General features: G+C 42.2%; 1 protein-coding gene across 6 annotated transcripts in view; it reads left to right on the plus strand.

Moving 5' to 3' along the window:
* The first annotated feature begins 7,099 nt into the window (after positions 1-7,099).
* DGUOK (deoxyguanosine kinase) overlaps positions 7,100-24,831 on the plus strand; it is a 37,519-nt gene continuing 19,787 nt past the window's right edge. For 3 of the 6 annotated variants that reach the window (XR_004352888.1, XR_004352889.1, XM_032653107.1), the window contains exons 1-2: positions 7,154-7,326; positions 19,424-19,536. Coding sequence is in view for 2 of the 6 variants with exons in the window: in XM_032653107.1 (XP_032508998.1) it covers positions 7,185-7,326; positions 19,424-19,536 (255 nt within the window). In the remaining 4 variants the exon portion in view is untranslated. The other 3 variants (XM_032653106.1, XM_032653109.1, XM_032653110.1) reach the window with 3 other exon arrangements.

A 24,831-nucleotide genomic window follows, 5' to 3' on the forward strand; every position in this document is an offset into this window, starting at 1 on the left:
AGTTAACACCTTGCTGAAGATCACACAGAGCCAGGGTTAAAATCCAAGTGTATGTGACGCTAAAACCTAGAGCTTCTTCTGCTGTACCACCTTATTTCCTTTATCTTGAACATTAGTAAGAATGAGGACTAGATGACTCTTGGAGGGAGGAGGGTTAAGAAACAAGGGCTTTGGGCTTCCCTGGTGGCGCAGTGGTTGAGAGTCCCCTGCCGATGCAGGGGACACGGGTTCGTGCCCTGGTCCGGGAAGATCCCACATGCCGCGGAGCGGCTGGGCCCGTGAGCCATGGCCGCTGAGCCTGCGCGTCCGGAGCCTGTGCTCCGTGACGGGAGAGGCCGCGGCAGTGAGAGGCCCGCGTACCGCAAAAAAAAAAAAAAAAAAAAAAGAAAGAAAGAAACAAGGGCTTTCATAGATGTAAGTCCCTGTACTCAAGGGTGATACACTAGAGACCGTGAACAGAAAGGGAAACGCAGGGCTTATAGGCTGTAACATGTGAGTGGTTCAAACACAATGTTATTTAAACTTAGGTGAAGGACGGTCGTAGTGGGCTTAAGATCTCTATGAGGTCCTTTGTCATTGAGGACTAAGTTGTATTTTGTCCCAAAAGCTAATCAAGAAAGGAGCAGCATCCCAAGGAAGAATATTTTCTCTTCCTGCACTCCTGTTCCCCCTCCCTCTTCTCCTTTTCTCTGTCTCTGTCTCTGTCTCTCTCTCATTACTTGCTACCCACTCCCTGCCCTTGGTCAAGTCTGTTTAATTTCACAAGTATTTACTGAATTTTTGGCATCTACAATTACTGGATGAGGCCAAATGGGATTTATGTACCCCACAAAGATGATTACTGCCCATCAAGGTCACACTGCATAAAGGGGGAGTCAGACACATACATATAAGACAACGATTTGAGGTGAAATAGAAGCCCTCACAAAATACTATGAGAAAATATGGGATAATAATAACAGCTAACATTGACTGAATGCTTATAATATGCCAGGCACTAGGTTAAGAGCTTCCATGGATTTTCTCATTTAATCCTCACCACAGCCCTATGAGGCAGGTACTAGTGTCATTCTCATTTTATAGCTAGTTTACTAGTTAACTAGATTTCCCAGCTAGTTATTGGCAGAACTAAGTCCTTACTTCTGCCTGGTGTGCCCTTTGCTCCTGCCACCTGGTCAGGTCCCATCCTTGATGCTCCTGAACAGAACCCACCTGGTCTTCCCAGACACGCCCATTTGGAGACAGTGGAGCCCAGTGGAAGCACACAGACCTCAATGTCAGACATTCTTCCTCCACCATCCCTGCACTTGCCCTCTGGGGGTGCAGTAGAGAAGCATATTTTCTTTTTCTTTTTTTTAATAAATGTATTTATTTTATTTATTTACTTCTGGATGCATTGGATCTTCGTTGCTGCACACGGGCTTTCTCTAGCTGCGGCGAGTGGGAGCTACTCTTCATTGCAGTGCGCGGGCTTCTCATCGCGGTGGCTTCTCTTGCTGCGGAGCACAGGCTCTAGGCGCGCAGGCTTCAGTAGTTGTGGCACGCAGGTTCGGCAGTTGTGGTGCACAGGCTTAGTTGCTCCGCGGCATGTGGGATCTTCCCGGACCAGGGCTCGAACCTGTGTCCCCTGCACTGGCAGGCGGATTCTTAACCACTGCACCACCAGGGAAGCCCCAAGAAGCATACTTTCAAAAACCCCTAGAGGATTTATGTCTTGGGACAGGTTTCCCAGAAGCAGACCCTGAAATGATGACTCACATGCAAGAGATTTATTAAGGAAGTGCTCTCGGTAGAAATCAGTGAGTAGAGTGGGAGAGGCAGGACAGAAAATGGTGGCTTCTGCCTGGTCCCCTGAGAGCCCTGGAGTATAAATCTTACTGCAGGCAATGAGCCAGGCTTTCATGGTCACATATCAGTGATAAGTGAAGGTACTTCCTGCGGGACAGAAAGTCCCAGGATTTCCTCCTGTGCAGGAAAAGTGTTCCAGTAGGCTGAGGGCAGTCCTGCAAAGAAGAGCCACAGGCACAGCCTATTGGGAGAGAAAGCACAGGGAAGAGGCAGTAGGATGCCCAGGCACAGAGATGCCACTAGGGCAGTGTGGAGAGCTGACCCTCCCTGCTGTGGAGGGGCACGGCAGAATCTCCATGTGGGGCAAGAAGGGGAGGATGACCCGTCTCTCCCCTCCCTACCCCACCTGATCTCACCCCACTTCAATAAGTGCTGTCCTAGAATTCTGCAGGGGAAGTCAAGTTATATGCTAGTAGAGAGGAGAGCATGGATGGGTTACAGTGGCTTGAGGAGAGTGTAAATTCAATAGGAAGTCAACCAAATAGAAATAACATCCCAGGCACTGAGTAATGTTAGCATTACCTTACTTATTACGTAATACCTATTGGTTGGTAACGGTGTGGCAGGTGTGTTAAATGTTGCACGTGGATTATCTTTCTTAATCCTCACCTCTAGCTGTCTGAATCCAGAGCCCACACTCTTAACCATTCCCTATATGCCTCTTTTTATGATTAGGTCTATCAGTCAGAGTTCATTCAGGTGAGCAGAGCCACCATGCATATTACGGGGATAAGGGGGTTATTACAGGAATGAGACTGCCCCAAAGTGGGACAAGCTGGGGAAGTGAAGGTCTGAAGGGAACTGTGGGATGATCAGAGAGGAGTCACTAGGCCTTGAGAACTTGCTGGGATCTATCTGTGGGCACATCTGTCTGTCACAGCGTCTGACAACAGAGATCTCCTCAGAGCAGCTGAGGCTCCCATTTCTACTTTCCAAATCTCCACCAGGTCCTCTTTTGACCAACTCGAACTCAGAGCCCTGTCAGGAAGGAGATTCTGGAAGCGTACTTCCCAGCTTAACCAAACTGAGTTAGCACAATCCAGTACATTAGAATATCTTTGATGTAGATGAGAATATAACTGACCAGACACCAAGCTGCAGAAGAAAGTCAGGGTCACATCTGTGTATGTTTATCTCCCCATTTTTAATGGTTGCATAGCGTTTTGGTAACACGGATCAGTCTGTCAGCAGCACTTCAGAGCTCTCTCTAAGGACTAAGCAGAGTGTCTAGTACATAGCAGATGCTCAGCAAATATTGGATGAAGGAATGGATGCTGAAGGACTAGAGTCCCCGTGGGGCAACATCAACTCTTTACTCATAAACTCCAGCAGATATCTGACAATCCTGCAGGAGCAGGAAGTGACATTATTCCTCCAGGCAAGTGGGACATAATTCTGCTCACCAACATACCGCTGTTTTCCAGGAAGAACTGATCACCACCTTATTTTCTCCCTTGCTCCGGACAATTCCTTTAATCACCCTCCTTCCTCGTGCATATTGGGGTGGGGCTCCAACACTCACATTTGTTCCTTGAAAACTTACCTTTTGGCCACAGCTGGGCCAATCAGAGTCTCTCTCCTGGAAATCTGGAATTAAGATCAAGAAAGATATTGAACTTTGAGGCATGGTAAACATAATAAAACAAGCATAAAGAAATACAGAGGAGTAGAAGGATCATCAAGAATAGTGGGATAACTAAAAGGCAAAAGACATTTTAGTTTCTTACTTTACACTATACATCCCCCAAATGTAAAAGCTTTTAGAAGCAAGGAACAGAGTGAGAGAAAATATTCACAAAGGACTCATATCCAGAATATACAAAGAACAATAACAGTAAGTAAAAGACAGATAGCCAACAGAAAAATGGGCACAGGACTTAAACAGCTCCTTCACAAGAGAGGTTACTGAAATGGTTGATAAACATACGAAAAAATGTTCCATTTCATTAATCATCAGGAAAATGCAGATTAAAACTGCAAGACACCATTCTACAGCAGAATGAATAAAATGAAGAAAGCTGACAATACCAATTGTTGGCAAGCATGTGGAACAACCAGAGCACTCACTCACTCATGGTGGCACTGCCTGTTGGTACAGTCAAACACTGTGGAACTGCATACTCTTTGGGAATGTCTACTGAAGCCCAGCATACATCAATTCCACTTGTAGGCATACGCCCAAGAGAAATGTGTACTTAACTTTACCAAAGATATATTCAAGAATATGCATAGCGGGACTTCCCTGGTGGCACAGTGGTTAAGAATCCGCCTGCCAATGCAGGGGACACGGGTTTGAGCCTTGGTCCGGGAAGATCCCACATGCCACAGAGCAATTAAGCCCGTGCACTGCAACTACTGAGCCTGCTCTCTAGAGCCAGCGAGCCACAACTACTGAGCCCACGCACCACAACTACTGAAGCCCACGCACCTGGAGCCCGTGCTCCACAACAAAGAGAAGCCACCACAATCAGAAGCCTGCACGCCGCAACAAAGAGTAGCCCCCACTTGCCGCAAATAGAGAAAGCCCGCACACAAAAACAAAGACCCAACACAGCCAAAACCAACCAAACAAATAAATAAATTTATATAAAAGAATATTCATAGCAATGGTATCTATAATAGCTTTAATCTAGAAACTCTCAAATGTCCATCAAGAGTAGAATGGATAAGGGGACTTCCCTCATGGTCGAGTGGTTAAGACTCCATGCTCCCAACGCAGGGGGCCCGGGTTTGATCCCTGGTCAGGGAACTATATCGCGCATGCTGCAACTAGAAGATCCCGCACATCAAGACGAAGATCCCGCATGCCGCAACTAAGACCCAGCGCAGCCAAATAAATAAATAATTTTTTTTTAAAAAAAGAAAAGAGTGGAATGGATAAAACACATTGTGGTATAACAACATAGTGGAATACCATACAGCAGTGAGAACGAATGAACTACAACTACATATATAACATATATAAATCTCACAGATATTATGTTGAATGAAAGAAGTACTTACTACATGATTTCAGGTATGTAAAGAACAGGCAAAACTAATGTCTGCTGTTAGAAGTCAGGTTATTGGTTACCTTTGGGGCTAGTAACTGGTAGGGGAAATGGATTCTGGGGTTGCTGGTAATGCTGTTTCTTGATCCGAATCTGGGTAATAGAGTGTGCTCAGTTTGTGAAAATTGCACTAAACTGTACACTTACAATACATGCTCTTTTCTTCACTATATATTGTACTTCACTGTAAAAAAATTTTTAAATGACTTTTAGGTGCTCTAACTTTTAGGAACAGATTAGTTTCCTGTCTGCACCTAAACCTGCCAACAACTTCCATATTTACCCTTCACAGTGACCCTGAGGGCAATGAAGGCAAGGGAAACCATAAGGGTGCAGACAGCCTCTCAAACTTTTTTCGATGGATATTTTCCCAAGTCAGAGTTTACATAGATAAAGAAATGTAAGTAGTGTTTCTACAGAGAGGTGGCTGCAGGGGAGGGAGTGGGGGATGGGACAGACTTTAGCTGCTCCAATATCCTTTAGCGCTCCACCCAGCTTATCCTAAATTTGCAATCTATTTTTTAATAGACTGTGCTTAATATGATATACAAATGTCACTTCAGCCATCCCATATAAACAACAATATAGGAAAAAGGTCCTGTGCCTGCTCTGCAAACAGTTACCCTGAGACAGGAAGGAAGGGGGCAGGGCACAGTCATTAAAAGAATGGCACAACCATTAAGAAGAACAGGATACCACAAAAGCCGATTAGACCCTACTAGGCCCAAGATGGCAGAAGAGTTGACTTCCAGTAGACCTAGAGACTCATTACACACTCACTGTAATACATTAGCAGGTTAAATGACACCCACAGGTGCCATGACAGTTCCAAGGCCAACCAAAAAAGGCACAAAAGTGGGTGGTGCCCCAATTCCTGGAAATCCCCACCCCTTCTCCAAGATGTTAGAACATTCCTCTCACTTGTTAGCCTATGAAATTACCCAGCCCTTAAAAACTAACCACCCCCGCACCTCTGGTGCTCTTGCCTTCTGAGATGGCCCACGCTCTACGGAGTGGGTATCTCCCTAAATAAACCTTTCACTTTACTATATCTCGCTCTTGAATTCTTTCCAGCGAGAAGTCAAGGACCCTCACTTGGCAGCCTGTCCCAGGGACTCACCCGAGACCTGGGATATGACCATCCTCTCGTGCCCCATTTTTTCCTACAACAGTCCCAGCCACCAGCCGCTCCCCAAACCTTCTGGCAATCAGATTGGTTTCCTAAAAACTCCCATGTCTAAGAGTGCTGCCCGAATGCCGGATTGCCTGTTAACTCCTGGTTTGACTCTTGTGGAAGTCAAGCGGGGAAGGTGGACGCACCCTTTGACAATATTTCATAAATCCTTAGTTCTGAAGTCATTATGACCATGGAGTGTGGCACGAAAAAGCCAGTCTGGCAGCAGCTCAGAATTGTCCCTGTCCCTCTGCAGAACACAATTCTCCACCAACAGCTAGACTCCAGTTCTATACACCAGCAAATCTCTCTCTACCCTTGCTCTTCTCAAGCCTTTACAAACCCTATTCTGAATCCCCACCAGCCACCCCGCCTCCCTCCTCACCCCGCCATGGTTCAACCCCACAGAACCCAATCTATCTGGTTTAAATGAGTTCCACACATAGTCCCTAAGCCTCCACCCTCTTTATTCTTACGGAATTTTTGGCTACTATGCAAATAGATTGAGTGAACTTCATTCAAGAGGCAAAATAAGAGGTGGGGTGTAATTGACAAACTAATTTGTTAATTTATTCAATAAGGTGCCAGCATTGTGGTGCAAGTTACAGGGAATGGGAAAAAGTTAATTTGTGTAAATCATCAGATTGCATCATTTTCCTACTTAAAACTGTCCAATTTTTTCCCATGTTAGAATAAAAGCCAGACAACAAACACTTGGGGAAAAAAACTCGTTTAAAATTACAATTACTTTTATTTGTCTTTAGTTATGAAATTTATTCTAAAGCGATACAAAAATGCAAAGGTGATGGAATTCTTGACTTATGTGTCGTTTTAAACGTTGTTTGTCCGGTGGGCAGAAACGGAGAGGGCGAACCTCACAGTACCAACTCCAATTGTCATTAAACTCTCCCGCAACCCCACATTAGGCGTCTTCCTTTTTGCAACTCTTTATTACAAACATCGCGAGAACAGGGTAGTCCCTTTGGCCCCTCCCCTCAAGCCAACTCAACCCACCCACTTCTCCCCTGACGTCAGCGGCGCGCCGGAGCGCGTGAACACCGTGGGAGGAAGTGCTCTCGGCGGAAGTGATCGCTTCGTGAATCATCGGTGGGATGATCGCCGGCCGGCCCTATCTAAGGCTGCTGCGAGCATCCTCCAAGTCCATGGCTAAGCGCCCACTCGAGGGTGTGCCCCCCTCCAGGGGTCTACACGCGGGGCGCGGGCCCAGAAGGCTCTCCATCGAAGGCAACATTGGTAAGGGCCGAAAGTAGCTGCCAAGCCTCGGCCTCCGCAGAGCAGGTGCCTGAGAGGTTGGGAAAGGGGGCCTGGAACCCCCTCCCTCTCGAGCAGATGCGGCCGGACTGCTTGTTCTGAGCTGCCAAACCTTTCCCCTCTAAAGGTGCGCCGTGGGCCTTTGCCAGTTGGATTTTTCAGACGTCAGGCCTCAGTACTCTCCCACAGGGACAGGCTTATTGAGGCATAAAAGCCACGCAGTCCGTAGATAGGACAAGAGCTAGCTTGTTTTGGTAGAGAAAGATGGAAGCGACAAGGAGCAGGGTGCAATTTCTTTGTTCTCCTAAGATAAGGTTGCCAGATTTAGGGGAGAAAAAGAGGATGCCCATTTAAAATAGCAGTTCCGATAACGAATAATATTTTAGTTTGTGTCCTATGCAATATTTGGAACATACACTAAAAAAAAAAAAATCTAAAATTAAGATTTAAGTGGGTGTCCTTATTTTATCTGGCAACCCTACCCTAAGAGAGTTCCTAAACTCCAGTCATTCAGATACCACTTTCACTGTTTTTGCCATGTCTCTTTGCTGTTCCCACTATAATTTCTTAGCATTTTTCTTAGAAGCAGCTCACTTTTTAAACTTAAAAACGTGTGTTAAATTAAAAATAACTGTTATAAGAGAGAATAGAAGTCCAGTACCTTAAATAAAAATAATTTTAAAATAAAATGAAAGCAAAACATTTCAGTGTTACTAAATGTTTCTAATGTTACTAAATTCTTACTTGAGGCTTTTACCTGCTAAAGTGCTGAGCCCTAAAAAGGGATTAGCAAGTGTTAAGTATTGAAGACATTCTAACAGCAAACTGAGAATTTCTCAGTTTACAAATTAAACATATAGCCCTTTGAACAACTTCCATATTCCAGCACTGTTCCTGGCACTGAGGATGCAGCAATGAACAGAACAAATAAAAGTCTGCTCTCAGGGAACCCTAGTAGAGAGAGACAGACTATAAACAATATAAAGTAAGCAAAGTAAACAGTATGTTAGATAATGAGTGTGATGGAGAAAATTCAGGGATGAGGGATTGAGGGAAGTTGCAATTTTAAATTGAATGATCAAGACAGGCCTCACTGAGAAAGTGACATTTGAGCAAAAACCTGAGGAAGGTGAAGGAGTGAACCATGTGGATAATGGGGAGAAGAATCTTCCAGGCAAAGGGAAGACCAAGTGCAAAGGCCCTGAGGTGGGAAGCGTGTTCAGGGAACAGGCGGAAAGTCGTTGTGGCTGGAGTGGAGTGTGCAAGGGGGAAGGTGCGGGGAGATGAGGTCAGTTGGTAAGGGGTGGCTAGATTGTATAGACTGTATAGTCCATTATGGATTTTTACTCTGGTTGAGATGGGAAACTTGGAAGGTTTGAGCAGTCAAGTGACATGATATGACTTAGATTATAAAAAGATCACTCTGGCTGATATGTTGAAAATAGAAGGTGTCAGGAAGTTGTTGCAATGATGAGTTATGATGTGTTGGACCAGGATGGTAACAGTGGAGGTGGTGAGGAGTGATTAGATTCTACTTTCATTTAAGGCAGGGTACACTGGATTTGGTAACAGGAGGATGTGGAGTATAAGATAGAGAGGGGTCAGGGATAACTCTAATCATTTTGGCCTGAGCAACTTGAAAGACAGAGTTCCAGTTTTCTTAGATGGAGAAGTGTGGGAAGAACAGCCTGGGGGCAGAGGGTCAAGTTTTTGGTTTTAGGCATGTTAGGTTTTTATATGCTTACTAGATATGTAAGTAGGATTGTTGAATAGTCAGTTGGATATATGAGTCCAGAGTTGAGAGTCTCCCTGGACTGGAGTTATACATGTAGATGGTATTTAAAGCCAGGAGCCTGTGTGTGTTGATGAAAAGGACCACGTCCTGGGCACGCAAATGTTAGAGAGATTGAAGCAATAGGAAGGAACCAGCAAAAGAGACTGAGAAGGAATGACCACTGAAATAGGAGGAAAGCCAAAAAGAATGATATGCTGGAAACCAAGCGAAGGTGTTCAGGGAAAGGACTGTGTAATGCTGTTCAAGTAATGGAGCTCTTTGGTGAACTTGAGCAATTTATAGGAGTTGCGGGGGGGGTGAAAGTCTGATTGCATAAGTTCCAGAAGAATGGAAGGTGAGGCATTGGAGACAGTGGGTTAAGACAACTATTTGCAAGTTTTCCTAGAAAGGGGAGACGTGGGGTGGTAGCTGAAATGGGAAGAGGGTTGAAAGGGTTGTTTTTTTCGTTTTTTTTTTTCTTTTTGTAAGAGGAATTAGATGATATTTATAAGCTGGTAGAGAGGGAAAAGATTGGTGAAACAGGAGAGAGGATAGACTTTCCAGAGTGATTTTAGTAAGCAAGAAGGAATGGAATTTCTTGCCCAAGTGGAGAGAGGTTGGCTTTACCTAGGAGCACAGTTTATCCCTAATAACGGGGAGAATGGCAACATAAATGATTACTGACTCTAGCAGGCGTGGCAGGAACTTGGTGAAGGGTGTTCTGGTTGTGTCTGTTTTCTCAGTGAAATAAGAAGAAAGATCAGCAAAGAGTGAGTGTGAGGAGAGAGGAAAGACATGAAATAGTCTGGGGAGGGCTTCCCTGGTGGCGCAGTGGTTGAGAGTCCGCCTGCCGATGCAGGGGACACGGGTTCGTGCCCCGGTCCCGGGGCCGTGGAGCGGCTGGGCCTGTGAGCCGTGGCCACTGAGCCTGCACGTCCGGAGCCTGTGCTCCGCAACGGGAGAGGCCACAACAGTGAGAGGCCCGTGTACCGCAAAAAAAAAAAATAGTCTGATGAGTGAGCAGAAGAAATATAGAATTGCTGAGCTGCGTTAAGGACCCATTTGGACTTAGTGGTCTTGAATTTAAAGTGAGACCAGTCACCACAGCTGTGTGTTTTTCTCCAGCCAAATCAGAAACATTGAAAGGAATGAGAAGGGCTGCCTGCCTCATGGTGTTATTTAAAGATGTTCTGTCCCGTACTTTGGGAAACATGCCCCTAAAGGAAGCTCTGTCCTCAGAGCCCAGAGAGGTACAGAGTATTTCACAAAGTAAGTGGTTTGGACAGACCATCAGGTGAGGTTTGAGCTGCCTCTCCCAATTTTCCTGACCTTTTCTTCTTCACCTTTCCAGATTTCTATGCATCCTTCTTGCTTTCTCATGCAGTCCTTTAAGGAACTCACAAGTAAGTGGGAGGAGCAGACTTCTAAACATAATTTCTGTGCTGTGTGATGAGTGCTATGTTTGGACATGGAAACTCAGAATCTCTGGGGTAGGAATTCCTACCCTAGAGGGAAGAGTGTTCCAGGCACAGGAAGTAACACTTGCCAACGCAGAGCCTGAAGAAACATGCAGTTTTAATATCAGGCTTGTGCCTGGAGTTTAAAGGGCCTGTGAGAGGACAGCAGAACAAGAGTTTGGAGGGGTAGGATATGCCAGATGTTGAACAGCTAGGAGTTTCTCATGTAGGCTGTGGGAGGATACGGAAGACTTAAGGCCAGCATGTGCCATGGCCAGATTAATTTTTAAAAGGGAATTGGCTAGAATGAATAAATAAAAAGAAAGCTTCATAAAGCAGGCACTTTGTGTGTCTCGTTTGCTATAGTACCCGTCGTACCTTGCATCCAATTTGTTGAATGTATGAATAGGAACAGAGTTTGGAGTAGACAGACTAGGTTTTGTGACTATTGTAGTCGTTGGAGGGAGGGAAGATGTAGGCCTGAACAGAGAGAATGGCGGAACAGAGAAGACATGATGGTTTGAGAAAGAGTTTGGAAGTGGGATTGACAGGACTTGGTGGCCACTTGGAGGTGAGGGATAAGGAGGTTTAATTTGGACAGTGACTCTGAAAACTGAGGATGGGAATAAAGGAAGAGGAAGTCTGGGGAGGTAAGAGTGATGCTTGGAGGAAGTGCCTCTGAGACAAACAGAGATAGATGTTCTGAGGTAGATTAGGGTAAGTGCCTGCAGTGAAGAGACAGATTGGAGCTGAGATCTCAGCTGTGGAAGTTGCTGACTTGTGGGGGTAGTTGTTGAAGCCTTGGAAGTGAATGCAGTTGCCTAAAGAAAGTGTGACTAATGAGAAGTGGACTGGGGGACCTTAATCTGGCTCTTTCTAGTTTTGTCTCCTACTATTCTCCATCACCCCACTCACTGTGATGACTCTCCCCAGACAGAACGGGGCACCTCCTCCTCTGTGTGCTCACGTAGTATTTTGTACCCTCAACTGCTGCAAGCACTTGAGTTCTGTTGAGATTGTCTGCACCTTCTGTACCTTCCCTGGGTTAGCCACGTAGTGTCTTGTTCATCTTTGTGTCACCAGCACCTAACCCACACCTGGCCCATTGTACTCATTCAGTGTTTACCAGATACTTGAATCCTGTGCTGTGATATCCATGTGGAAGTTAGTCGTTGGTGTCCACAGAGGAAATACGGTAAACTGCTTTTACTATCAGATCAAATAGTTATCTTGTTCTCTAACCACAGGTGGCATCCCCCCAAATGAGAGTATCCATTCAGGAAATCTGAACAGGGGAAGGTGAACCCCTGACCCAGCTGAAGTTAGATATGTTTATCATAGAGTTAGATATGCTTTTCTTGTAGTCCTGCTGCTCTAAATCTTAACCCGATCCTGTGGGTGCAGATAGCAGCATGTAAGGAAAATGGATCAGTGAAGTAGCAAGTAAGGGCATCTAGCCTGTGTTATGAGCCATATGCCATGTGTGATTAAGAGTCAAAAGCTTGGAACCTAGAATCCCTTAAAATCTAAAAAATAAAATACCTAGCCTATCTATTAAGTGTGTTCATCACTAAAGTGTATTATCGTCTTCCAAAGCCAGTTATTTTAAGATTACAAACCTAAATTGAAGAAAGGATCGCCGCAGGAAATACTGTCAGTGAGTCAACTCAGACTAGTCTCACTTTGTTTTTCTTTTTGTTTTTTTCATTTTGATTTTCAAAGACCCAACAGAGAAGAAACCTCACTTTTGCCATCTAGAGACTTGTATGTAAAGCAGTGGAGAGCTTCCCTAAATAACATATCCTCCAGCATTCAAAATTAGTGATTTAACATCACTAATGTCATCTTTTACTTTCATTAAGTATAAACGTTTGGGCAAGAATTCTAGGGAAAAAAAGACCTATTTAATCCAAACATTGTATCCAATATACAGTGTTTGGAATAAGTTGGATTCTCTGTTTCTGTGATTCGCCTCATTCCATCCATCCATCTCCATTCTTAGCACCTGGCCAGATACTCAGGATGCAAAGGAAATAAGGTTAGTCCCTGTCTTCAGAGAGTGAGCTCCCAGTCTAGAGGGAGAGAGTGGTGAGTCAACAAATAATTACAGTGTGATGCCTCTGTAGACCAGAGCAGGCAGTAATTAACTCTGCCCAAGGATAAAGTGGAGCTGGAGAGAGTTCCAGGAGACCTCACTGAGAAGGTGACAGTGAAAGGATGAATCACCTGGTGGGCAGAGGTGGTGAGGGCATTCCAGATCAGCAAGGGTCTCATGCTAAACGCAGAAGTTTGAGTTGTACTCTGGAAGCTGTGAGGAACTTTTTTTTTAAACAACAAATTTTTTTTTCTCATGAAAAGAAGATAAAAGTAATCAGGGCTGAAATATATCAAGTTTCTTTTAAGTCAGCTGAGTGATTTTTTTTTCCCAGAATGCTTTTAGGCTCAGAGCCTATTTGATCCTGGGTGCTTAGCCTTGACTTAAGTTCCTTGAGGGCAGCATCTCAGCTCACTTCATCGTTTTAGTTATAGTACCCACCATGAGTGGCTACTCTGTAAAATCTGTTGGTTGAATGAATGAATGCAGCATCAAATGTAGTTCCTGAAATAAAGGCTTTAAATTTTCTTTGGAAGAATTTTTTTGTTTAAAGATAGGCAGCTTTATATTTACTGCTTTTGTTTGCTTTTTGGTACAGGGTTTTACATCTTGTTCAGAAGAAAATGCCTGAAGGTGATGGTATATTTAAAGAGGCTGCCATGAACTACAACTGTATTTAATTTAAAATAATACATCATTTTGAGTGTTACATCAGATACTGTTTTCTTACTACTAGGTTTTAGTATAATGTAGCTATAACAGGCATTGTAGTTTATGGAAAAAATAAATTTGTGGGAGAAAAGAACTATTATTTAGGAAGAGATGAATGTTAACAACAGAACTCTTTGATCCAGCCTGTGGAATGACAATCCTGGTGCTAATAAAAATCAACATGTTGGGGCTTCCCTGGTGGTGCAGTGGTTGAGAGTCAGCCTGCTGATGCAGGGGACACGGGTTCATGCCCCGGTCCAGGAAGATCCCACATGCCACGGAGCGGCTGGGCCCGTGAGCCATGGCCGCTGAGCCTGCACGTCCGGAGCCTGTGCTCCGCAACGGGAGACGCCACAGCAGTGAGATGCCCGCGTACCGAAAAAAAAAAAAAAAAAAAAAAAGTAGCTAAAAAAATCAACATGTTGATATAATGTACTCTTAACAAAGTACCTCCCACCCTTTCTCAAGTCATGGCACACATAATAAAGTACAGTGATAGCCAGGGCCCTAAAGGAAGACTTAATGCTGCTTATGACATCTGATACCTCCCAAATTTCATGATATTAAAAAGCATATTGAAAGAGAACAGTTAAGCTGGGATCTAACTTAATTGTGATAAGTCTGAGATAATGATATCAAAAGAGGCTAGTGCTCAGCATAGAGACCAGAGGGAGGCATTTGTCATTCGGCCCTGCCTGAAGAAGAGAGACTTCGGTGCATACAGATGTCCTGCTCATTAGGAGGAGGCCAGTGTAGCAGTGGAAAAGCAGAGAACACCTTTCTTATGAGACCCCTGGGAATACTTTAAAACATTTGTCTTAAAAAAAATACAAAACTTTTTTAATGTATTTTTTTACTTTTAAATTATTTTAACATCTTTATTGGAGTATAATTGCTTTACAATGGTGTGTTAGTTTCTGCTGTATAACAAAGTGAATCAGTTATACATATACATATGTTCCCATATCTCTTCCCTCTTGCGTCTCCCTCCCTCCCTCCCACCCTCCCTATCCCACCCCTCTAGGTGGTCACAAAGCACTGAGCTGATTTCCCCGTGCTATGCGGCTGCTTCCCCCTAGCTAGCTATTTTACGTTTGGTAGTGTATATATGTCCATATCACTCTCTCACTTTGTCACAGCTTACCCTTCCCCCTCTCCATATCCTCAAGTCCATGCTCTAGTAGGTCTGTGTCTTTATTCCCATCTTACCCCTAGGTTCTTCATGACCTTTTCTTTTTTCTCTTAGATTCCATATATATGTGTTAGCATATGGTATTTGTCTTTCTCTTTCTGACTTACCTCACTCTGTATGACAGACTCTTGGTCCATCCACCTCACTACAGATAGCTCAATTTTGTTTCTTTGTATGGCTGAGTAATATTCCGTTGTATATATGTGCCACATCTTCTTTATGCATTCATCCAATGATGGACACTTAGGTTGTTTCCATCTCTGGGCTACTGTAAATAGAGCTGCAATGAACATTTTGGTACATGACTCTTTTTGAATTATGGTTTTCTCAGGGTATATGCCCAGTAGTGGGATTGCTGGGTCATATGGTAGTTCTATTTGTAGTTTTTTAAGGAACCTCCATACTGTTCTCCATAGTGGCTGTACCAATTCACATTCCCACCAGCAGTGCAAGAGGGTTCCCTTTTCTCCACACCGTCTCCAGCATTTATTGTTTCTAGATTTTTTGGTGATGGCCATTCTGACTGGTGTGAGATGATATCTCATTGTAGTTTTGATTTGCATTTCTCTAATGATTAATGATGTTGAGCATTCTTTCATGTGTTTGTTGGCAGTCTGTATATCTTCTTTGGAGAAATGTCTATTTAGGTCTTCTGCCCATTTTTGGATTGGGTTGTTTGTTTTTTTGTTATTGAGCTGCATGAGCTGCTTATAAATTTTGGAGATTAATCCTTTGTAAGTTGCTTCATTTGCAAATATTTTCTCCCATTCTGAGGGTTGTCTTTTGGTCTTGTTTATGGTTTCCTTTGCTGTGCAAAAGCTTTGAAGTTTCATTAGGTCCCATTTGTTTATTTTTGTTTTTATTTCCATTTCTCTAGGAGGTGGGCCAAAAAGAATCTTGCTGTGATTTATGTCATAGAGTGTTCTGCCTATGTTTTCCTCTAAGAGTTTGATAGTTTCTGGCCTTACATTTAGGTCTTTAATCCATTTTGAGCTTATTTTTGTGTATGGTGTTAGGGAGTGATCTAATCTCATACTTTTACATGTATCTGTCCAGTTTTCCCAGCACCACTTATTGAAGAGGCTGTCTTTTCTCCACTGTATATTCTTGTCTCCTTTATCAAAGATAAGGTGACCATATGTGCACGGGTTTATCTCTGGGCTTTCTATCCTGTTCCATTGATCTATATTTCTGTTTTACAAAACTTCTTAAAAGGAAGAAAAAAACTATTACAGTCAGGTATCATAGCTTTAAAAAAAGTTATGTCTAGTTTTAATATAAATACATAATTTTGAATTATTTTTTAAAATAATTATTCCATATCTGTGGGTGGTGCCTGGCGCAGCTGAGTTCCCTTGGAATGCAGTTTTAAGAAATGCCGCCCTATGGAAAATTACCCAGGCTCTCCAAGCCCTACAGCATCATGGATGGCAAAGCTCCTAGGACCTTCCACCACGATTTACTGTCATTCTTTGCTGAAACTCTGGCTTCTCATTGCTAAACTGGATTTCCAAAAGCTTTGAAATGGGGGATGGTGTGCAAGGTGGGGGTGTTGCCCTGGTGTGACTGTTTCAGTAATTGGAACTGTATATTTCCCATTACATCTCATTTATTGGCATTCTGGGTTTTGTGTGTTTAAATGGCATAAGTCGGTTTCTCAGAGTACTGACTGCCCTTCTGATCTCAGAGGTGAAGTTGGCACGCCCTAACCCTCAGGGCCCTTCCTTTCCATCTGCAATCGTTCCTTGGGTAGTTGTTTTTAACTTTTAAAAAATTTAAGTAGTTCTAACAACCATTCAACCCCACCCATCTAACAAATCAGTTACCTTCATCTTTTCATATTAATTAAAATAATTTTTCAGCCCATAGCCAGAGACCATGTTTTAGGCTTAATCACCAACCTGCAATCTAAATATTGACTATCTGTGCCAAATATTTTAAAGTAGGGACTATTCAGGACAGGTAGGTATCTGATAATAAACAAATTCAACCAATTTGTATTTCCTGCAACTCTGTTGGGCACTCCATGACAAGCCCAAAGGGTTTTATTTGGTAGTCTGGGATGTGGTTTTGGAACCCATATTTTTAAAAAACCACCTCTGTTGATTGTGATCAGATTGTTCTAGATAGCAATCTCTAGTATAAGTCTGCATCACGATCACTTGGGGCATGCTTTAAAAATGTGGATTCCTGTGATCCAACCTCAGAGATTCAGATCCTGTTAGGAAACCAAAATTGAGGCTCATGAAACAATCAAAACAATTAAATGCTAAATGTATCAGAGGCAGTTAATAAATATTGCTTGTTTGATTCAGCTGCCCAGTGTGGTAGGAATTTGGTGTGAGCTGGAGATGTCCTGAACTTTGCGGAAGAGGTGGGCCTTATGCTTAGTGGGGGAAGGGATTTAGACACAGGCTGAGCAGAGCTGGGGAAGGCATTTGTTCACTGAAGTGTGGGAGGAGCAGAGGCTGAGCACATGTGCAAAGGCACACAGGAGTTGGGTGGAGGTGGGACTGAGAGATGAGTGTGACTGTACAAGATGTACAGATTTATGTGTTTGTTCTTTACCCTGTGTGTTCAGAGAGGAGTTGGAGTGGTGTGTAATAAATGTCAGATATTGGATGTGTGGGCTCTTCTGCTGAGATGTCTCTTTGCTCCTGATCAGTAACTATGAGTGGCTGATAGAATTGACTGGAAGGGTGCCTCCCCCTTCCTTCTCTTCCTTCCACTTGGGTTCCTCCTAAGGGTAGAACTCACTTGAGAAAGATCACCTCTCGTAGGGGAGATTGAGCTCCAAGCACATTGTATGGTTCATGTTTTGATTTTTAACAAATGTGGGTTTCGTAGGGAAGTGGAATTAATAATGTATTACTTGTTTTATTCATTCAGCTAGGTCATTAGTCTGGGCTTTGGTTCCTGCCCTGAAGGAACCCCATCTTCTACTTAGAGAAACAGAATTACAATGGCAGTGATGGAGTCTTACCCAGATTGCCAGGCCAAGCACAGAGGAGCTAATCCAACTTAGAGGCATCAGGGTCCTGAAAGCCTTCACACAGGAGGTGTATCTGAGCGGAATCTGAAGATTGAGTAGGAGTTGGCCAGGTGAGGAGAAAGCATATGCAAAGTCACATTTGCAGCAGACAGCACGGCATGGTTAGAGTTGCAAAGAGTTTGGTCCAGTGGGAGCTCAGGATGCCTGAAGGGAAGTGAGGCAGAGAGGTCTATGCAGGGGCCAGATTTTGATGTGTTTTATAGGCCATGCTAAAGGGTTTGAATTTTGTTGTGAAGGCAATAGGGAGCTGCCAGAGGATTTTAAGCAGTGTTACTTTGTGTTCATTGTGGCTGCAGTATGAATGATGGATTGAAGAGGGCAAGGCCAGAGTTGGAGAGGCAAGAAATGAAAGCCTGGTCTTGAGCAGGAGGTGGGAATAGAGAGAAAAGGACAGATGTGGAAATTTTAGAAGGCAGGTTCAAAAGCAGTTGGTGGCCACTTGAGGTTTGGCAGAGAAGGAAGAAGTCCTGACTGAGTGGATAGTGCTGTCTTACCCTGCGGTTGGGATATGGGAGAAAGCTCAGTTTGGTGGGGAAGATGATGAGTTCATTTACGGAATATATTGACTTTGAGTTGTTTCTAGGACATCCAAGTGGAAATGTCTGGAGGGCTCTTAGATAGTGAGTCTGGAATTCAGGAAGGTATGGGCTAGATGTTGGTGTAAATGGGAAAAGAGAACTTGAATGTTGTGGTACTAGGTTAATTTCATCTCCAAAATATTTCTCAAAGCAATCACTGCGTTCTACCTCTTCTGCTCTCTCCTTGGTTGAAGCTACTGTTATCTTCTAACTGGTCTGCCTAATTCTACATCAGCGCAACAGCAGGTGGAGTGGTCTTTTAAAAATGAGATGGTCTTTTAAAAATGACATGGTCATTTCCCTGCTTAAAACCCATCATCACTGATATCCCGTTGCCCTTAGAATAGAATTCAAACTTTTTACCATGGTACAGGGCCCCATGTGACCTGGCCCTGGCCTGCCTACCAGCCTCTCCACACTCATTTTGAGCCATTCTTCTCCCTCGTTTGACCACACTGTCACTTCAGGGCCACAGATTCCTCTTCTGTCTTCTTGTACGCCGTTTTCCTCTTTTCCCAACCTTTCCCCCACTCTTGGCCTGACCAGTCCTTGTCTTTCAGGTCTCACCTCAGGTAACATTTTTCAGAGGAACCTTCCTTGATCTCCTGAGCTACATTAGAGCCATCCTGCATTTTTCTTTCCTAGCACTTAATACAATTTGTTATTAGTTACTCATGTGCTTATTTGGTATCTGTCTCTCGTACAAGCTCTGTGAGGGCAAAATCCATCCTGTGTTTTGTTTATCATTGTACCTCCAGTGCCGGACAGTCTGAGAGCATAATAGCACTCCCTGAATATTGGTTAGATTTGTTGAATGAATGAGGGTCATTGTCTTCATTTTCTATCTTGAAAAACTTGTAATTTTTATACTGTCACCGAATAAATAGGACTGTGCGATTCAAGCTTTACAACACATGTAGCTGATTTCATCTACTTTTGAGAGTCTATTCCATTTTTAACTGTTATTAAATACTCTTTTCCTCTGAGAGGTTGGGACATTAAAATTACAAATCAAATCTTAAGGGTATTTTTCCTCCCTGTTGCCTGCATTCATTATGGTGACTGGTTAGTCTGACAGTGATGTGTGGCTGCTGAGTTTTGAAATTGGAAAAACTGGTACTTGTTCCCTTGAGTTGGGCATTTGTGACAGAGTTTAATAGCAGCCTTCTCCTGCAACCCTGATTTGAGTTGCATCCCAATACATCCTGTTTGCATTGCAGCTGTGGGAAAATCCACCTTTGTGAAGTTACTCACGAAAACTTACCCAGAGTGGCACGTAGCTACAGAACCTGTAGCAACATGGCAGAATGTCCAGGCTGCTGGCACCCAAAACGTAAGTTTTCAGTTGTGGTGGGTAGTTGGCAGGCATAGGTGAGCATAGGTGAATAAACTAATTGTAATAATCTGATTTGCTCTGAGTAGGTGAAGTAGTCCAGTTTGAATCTCCTTTTTAAAATATCAGCACCTTCATTGCCTAAAGCGACCATGTACACCAGAGAGGATATGACTTGTTTGAATATGTTTAGTTTTGATTTTCGTGGTTTTTACATGTCTATATAAGTGACTGTCTCTGTTCTTTGTGGTTTCCCAAAGCATGTGCAGCCATCCTGGCTTTGAAGATTAATTTTGTCATTCCTACCTTTAAGTATATTACTGAAACTGACCATAAGGATTAGTAGTTAATTATAATGATTTTAACTTAATTGATGAAGTCTTAGAAGTTGAAAGGGACCTTAGAGAGTATCTTGTCACATTTTGAGTCAATGCAGAAATAATAGCTAACGTTTATATAAAGTGCATACTATGTACAATGCCATCCCAAGCACTGTACATTCCATATATGCCTCGTGGCTTAAGCCCTGGTGTCAGGTATGTTGCTTTGGGAGAGCACCAAACCACCAGCCACATCAGTGTGAGTAGGGAAGAACCAATTTGAACGTGAACACTAGAGGTAGCTGAGGGAGTAGCAGCACCATGCCTTAGTCTCCACAGACTCCTGCAGTCCTGGGAACATTCACTGAGTGCATCATTCTTGTTTTTACAACCTATTGTTAGAAAGTTCTTGTATGAGCCACTTTGCATACCTGTGACTGACTCATTGGTTCAAATTCTGCCTGTTAAGTCTTTTAACTTTTCCATATGGCAACCCTTCGTACGTTTCTAAGGCAATGATTTGCCTGCTTTTTCTCCCCCTCAAGTCTTCTTTCTTTGAAACCAAATACCATTTTCCTCCAGACTATTTCTCATGCTGAAGTAACTTTGTCTAGGAGATGTGCTCCAGTTTGTTAGTTTTCCACCTAGATTTTAGTAAGAGTGGTACTCAGAGCTGAACAGGACATTCTGGATGTAGTCTAAATGGTATAGAATATCATAGAACTTGTTCTGGGTGCCATTTATGTGTTATTCCAACTTAGGATTGTGTTACCTTTTTTGGCAGACAAATAAAATACTTATTGAGGATATTTGTTTTTTAAACTATCTCCATATGTGTATATGTATATGTGTGCATGCGTGTGTGTATTTGTGAATTAACTTTTCCATTTAGAAAATAAATTATCTTTTTCTGAGTATGCCACAGGTCACCTGTTTTGGGGATTTAAAAATATATCCACAAATGGTTTGATACTCTTTCCTTCAAGAAGTGGACCTTAATTCTCCCCTTGAGTGTGACCTGGACTTAGTGACTTGCTTCTAATGAAGACAGTGTAGCAGGTTTAACAGTGCGTGACTTTTTATGGTAGGTCATAAAAGACATTGTATCTTCCATTTTGTTCTGTTTTGATCATTTGGCTCTGGTGTTGCCAGCTGCCATATAATGCGGCATACCTGTCTGTGAAGAGGCCCATGCAGCAAGGAGCTGAGTCCTCCTGCCAGCAGCCTTGTGAGTGAGTCTTGCAAGCAGATCCTTCAGTCCCCAGTCAGGTCATCAGATGACTGTAGCCTCAGCCAATGTCGTGACTGAAATCTCATGGAAAACCTTGAGGCAGAACCACCCAGCTAAGCTGTGTCCCAAATTCCTTTCCAACAGAAATGGATTTAATGAATGTTTTTTGTTTAAACCACTAAATTTTGTCAAAACTTAGATAACTAATACTCCCATAATCCTATTATCCAGTGGTAAAACAGTTAACATTTTTGTCCTTTTAGATTTCTATCTACAAAGGAGAAAATGTATATATTTACATACACTTATATAAATGTACAGAACATATATACATTTCCTCTTTTAAAACAAAAACTGTGATTGTCACTTGCGTGTCACTTGATATCCAAGGTCTTCTTCCTTTTACCTTTACAAGGTAAAATAAATGTCACTTTAATGGTTGCTGTATACTGCATAATATGGTGTGCTATCATTTAGTTATTCAGTCTTTTATTTTGAAAACTTAGTTTTCTAATTTCTCCCTATTATAAACAATGTCACAATGATGAATATTTTTGTAGCTATATCTTTTTTCTTTTTAATAGCTAATTTTGAGGGTAATCTAGAACTGGAATTTGATGTCGAAAAACAACATGTTTTGTTGAGACTTTTGTTACATTTTATAAAATTTTCCTTCAGAAAAGTTGTACTACTTTTCTCATATTTTCAGCAACACTGGGTGTTATTTTTTTTTCATCCTTTCTGATTTGAGAGGCAAGAAAATGAATGGTGTGTTATTTTATTTTACATTTGTTTGATTACCAGTGAATTGAACTTTTTAATGTTTATTGGCCATTTATTAGTATTCTTTAATGAATTGCCTATTCAAACCTCTTGCTTTTGTTTTTTTTCCTCTATTGAGATCTGCAGGTTTTTGTAATGGCTTCATAAGAACTCATATGTTAAATATCATAGACATCAATTACAGGAAAAAAATCTATAAAAAATACAAACACGGGCTTCCCTGGTGGCGCAGTGGTTGAGAGTCTACCTGGCGATGCAGGGGACGCGGGTTCTTGCCCCAGTCCGGGAGGATCCCACGTGCCGTGGAGCGGCTGGGCCCGTGAGCCATGGCCACTGAGCCTGCACATCTGGAGCCTGTGCTCTGCAACGGGAGAGGCCACAACAGTGAGAGGCCCACGTACCGAAAAAAAAAAAACACATGGAGGCTAAACAATACACTACTTAATAACCAAGAGATCACTGAAGAAATCAAAGAGGAAATTAAAAAATATGTAGAAACAGACAACAACGAAAACACAACAACCCAAAACCTATGGGATGCAGCAAAAGCAGTTCTAAGAGGGAAGTTTATAGCAATACAATCCTACCTTAAGAAACAAGAAACATCTCAAATAAACAACCTAACCTTACACCTAAAGCAATTAGAGAAAGAAGGACAAAAAAACCCCAAAGTTAGCAGAAGGAAAGGAATCATAAAGATCAGATGAGAAATAAATGAAAAAGAAATGAAGGAAACAATAGCAAAGATCAATCAAACTAAAAGCTGGTTCTTTGAGAAGATAAACAAAATTGATAAACCATTAACCAGACTCATCAAGAAAAAAAGGGAGAAGACTCAAATCAATAGAATTAGAAATGAAAAAGGAAAAGTAAAAACTGACACTGCAGAAATACAAAGGATCATGAGAGATTACTACAAGCAACTATATGCCAATAAAATGGACAACCTGGAAGAAATGGACAAATTCTTAGAAATGTACAACCGGCTGAGACTGAACCAGGAAGAAATAGAAAATATGAAAAGACCAATCACAAGCACTGAAATTAAAACTGATTAAAAATCTTCCAACAAACAAAAACCCAGGACCAGATGGCTTCACAGGCGAATTCTATCAAACATTTAGAGAAGAGCTAACACCTATCCTTCTCAAACTCTTCCAAAATATAGCAGAGGGAGGAACACTCCCAAACTCATTCTACAAGGCCACCAACACCCTGATACCAAAACCAGACAAGGATGTCACAAAGAAAGAAAACTACAGGCCAATGTCACTGATGAACATAGATGCAAAAATCCTCAACAAAATACTAGCAAACAGAATCCAACAGCACATTAAAAAGATCATACACCATGATCAAGTGGGGTTTATCCCAGGAATGCAAGGATTCTTCAATATATGCAAATCAATCAATGTGATACACCATATTAACAAATTGAAGGAGAAAAACCATATGATCATCTCAATAGATGCAGAGAAAGCTTTTGACAAAATTCAACACCCATTCATGATAAAAACCCTGCAGAAAGTAGACATAGAGGGAACTTTCCTCAACATAATAAAGGCCATATATGACAAACCCACAGCCAACCTCATCCTCAGTGGTGAAAAACTGAAAGCATTTCCACTAAGATCAGGAACAAGACAAGGTTGCCCACTCTCACCACTCTTATTCAACATAGTTTTGGAAGTTTTAGCCACAGCAATCAGGGAAGAAAAAGAAATAAAAGGAATCCAAATGGGAAAAGAAGAAGTAAAGCTGTCACTGTTTGCAGGAGACATGATACTATACATAGAGAATCCTAAAGATGCTACCAGAAAACTACTAGAGCTAATCAATGAATTTGGTAAAGTAGCAGGATACAAAATTAATGCACAGAAATCTCTTGCATTCCTATACACCAATGATGAAAAATCTGAAAGTGAAAGAAAGCACTTCCATTTACGATTGCAACAAAAAGAATAAAATATCTAGGAATCAACCTACCTAAGGAGACAAAAGACCTATATGCAGAAAATTATAAGACACTGATGAAAGAAATTAAAGATGATACAAATAGATGGAGAGATATACCGTGTTCTTGGATTGGAAGAATCAACATTGTGAAAATGACTATACTACCCAAAGCAATCTACAGATTCAGTGCATTCCCTATCAAACTACCAATGGCATTTTACACAGAACTAGAACAAAAAATTTCACAATTTGTATGGAAACACAAAAGACCCTGAATAGCCAAAGCAATCTTGAGAAATAAAAGCGGACCTGGAGGAATCAGCCTGCCTGACTTCAGACTATACTACAAAGCTACAGTAATCAAGACAGTATGGTACTGGCACAAAAACAAATATAGATCAATGGAACAGGATAGAAAGCCCCGAGATTAACCCGTGCACATATGGTCACCTTATTTTTGATAAAGGAGGCAAGAATATACAATGGAATAAAGACAGCCTCTTCAATAAGTGGTGCTGGGAAAACTGGACAGGTACATGTAAAAGTATGAAATTAGAACACTCGCTAACACTATACACAAAAATAAACTCAAAATGTATTAAAGACCTAAATGTAAGGCCAGACACTATCAAACTCTTAGAGGAAAACATAGGCAGAACACTCTATGACATAAATCACAGCAAGATCCTTTTTGACCCACCTCCTAGAGAAATAGAAATAAAAACAAAAATAAACAAATGGGAACTAATGAAACTTCAAAGCTTTTGCACAGCAAAGGAAACCATAAACAAGACCAAAAGACAACCCTCAGAATGGGAGAAAATATTTGCAAATGAAGCAACTGACAAAGGATTAATCTCCAAAATTTACAAGCAGCTCGTGCAGCTCAATATCAAAATAAAAAACAACCCAATCCAAAAATGGGCAGAAGACCTAAATAGACAGTTCTCCAAAGAAGATATACAGATTGCCAACAAACACATGAAAGAATGCTCAACATCATTA

Source organism: Phocoena sinus, chromosome 13 (assembly GCF_008692025.1).
Source record: "Phocoena sinus isolate mPhoSin1 chromosome 13, mPhoSin1.pri, whole genome shotgun sequence".
Lineage (NCBI taxonomy): Eukaryota > Metazoa > Chordata > Mammalia > Artiodactyla > Phocoenidae > Phocoena > Phocoena sinus.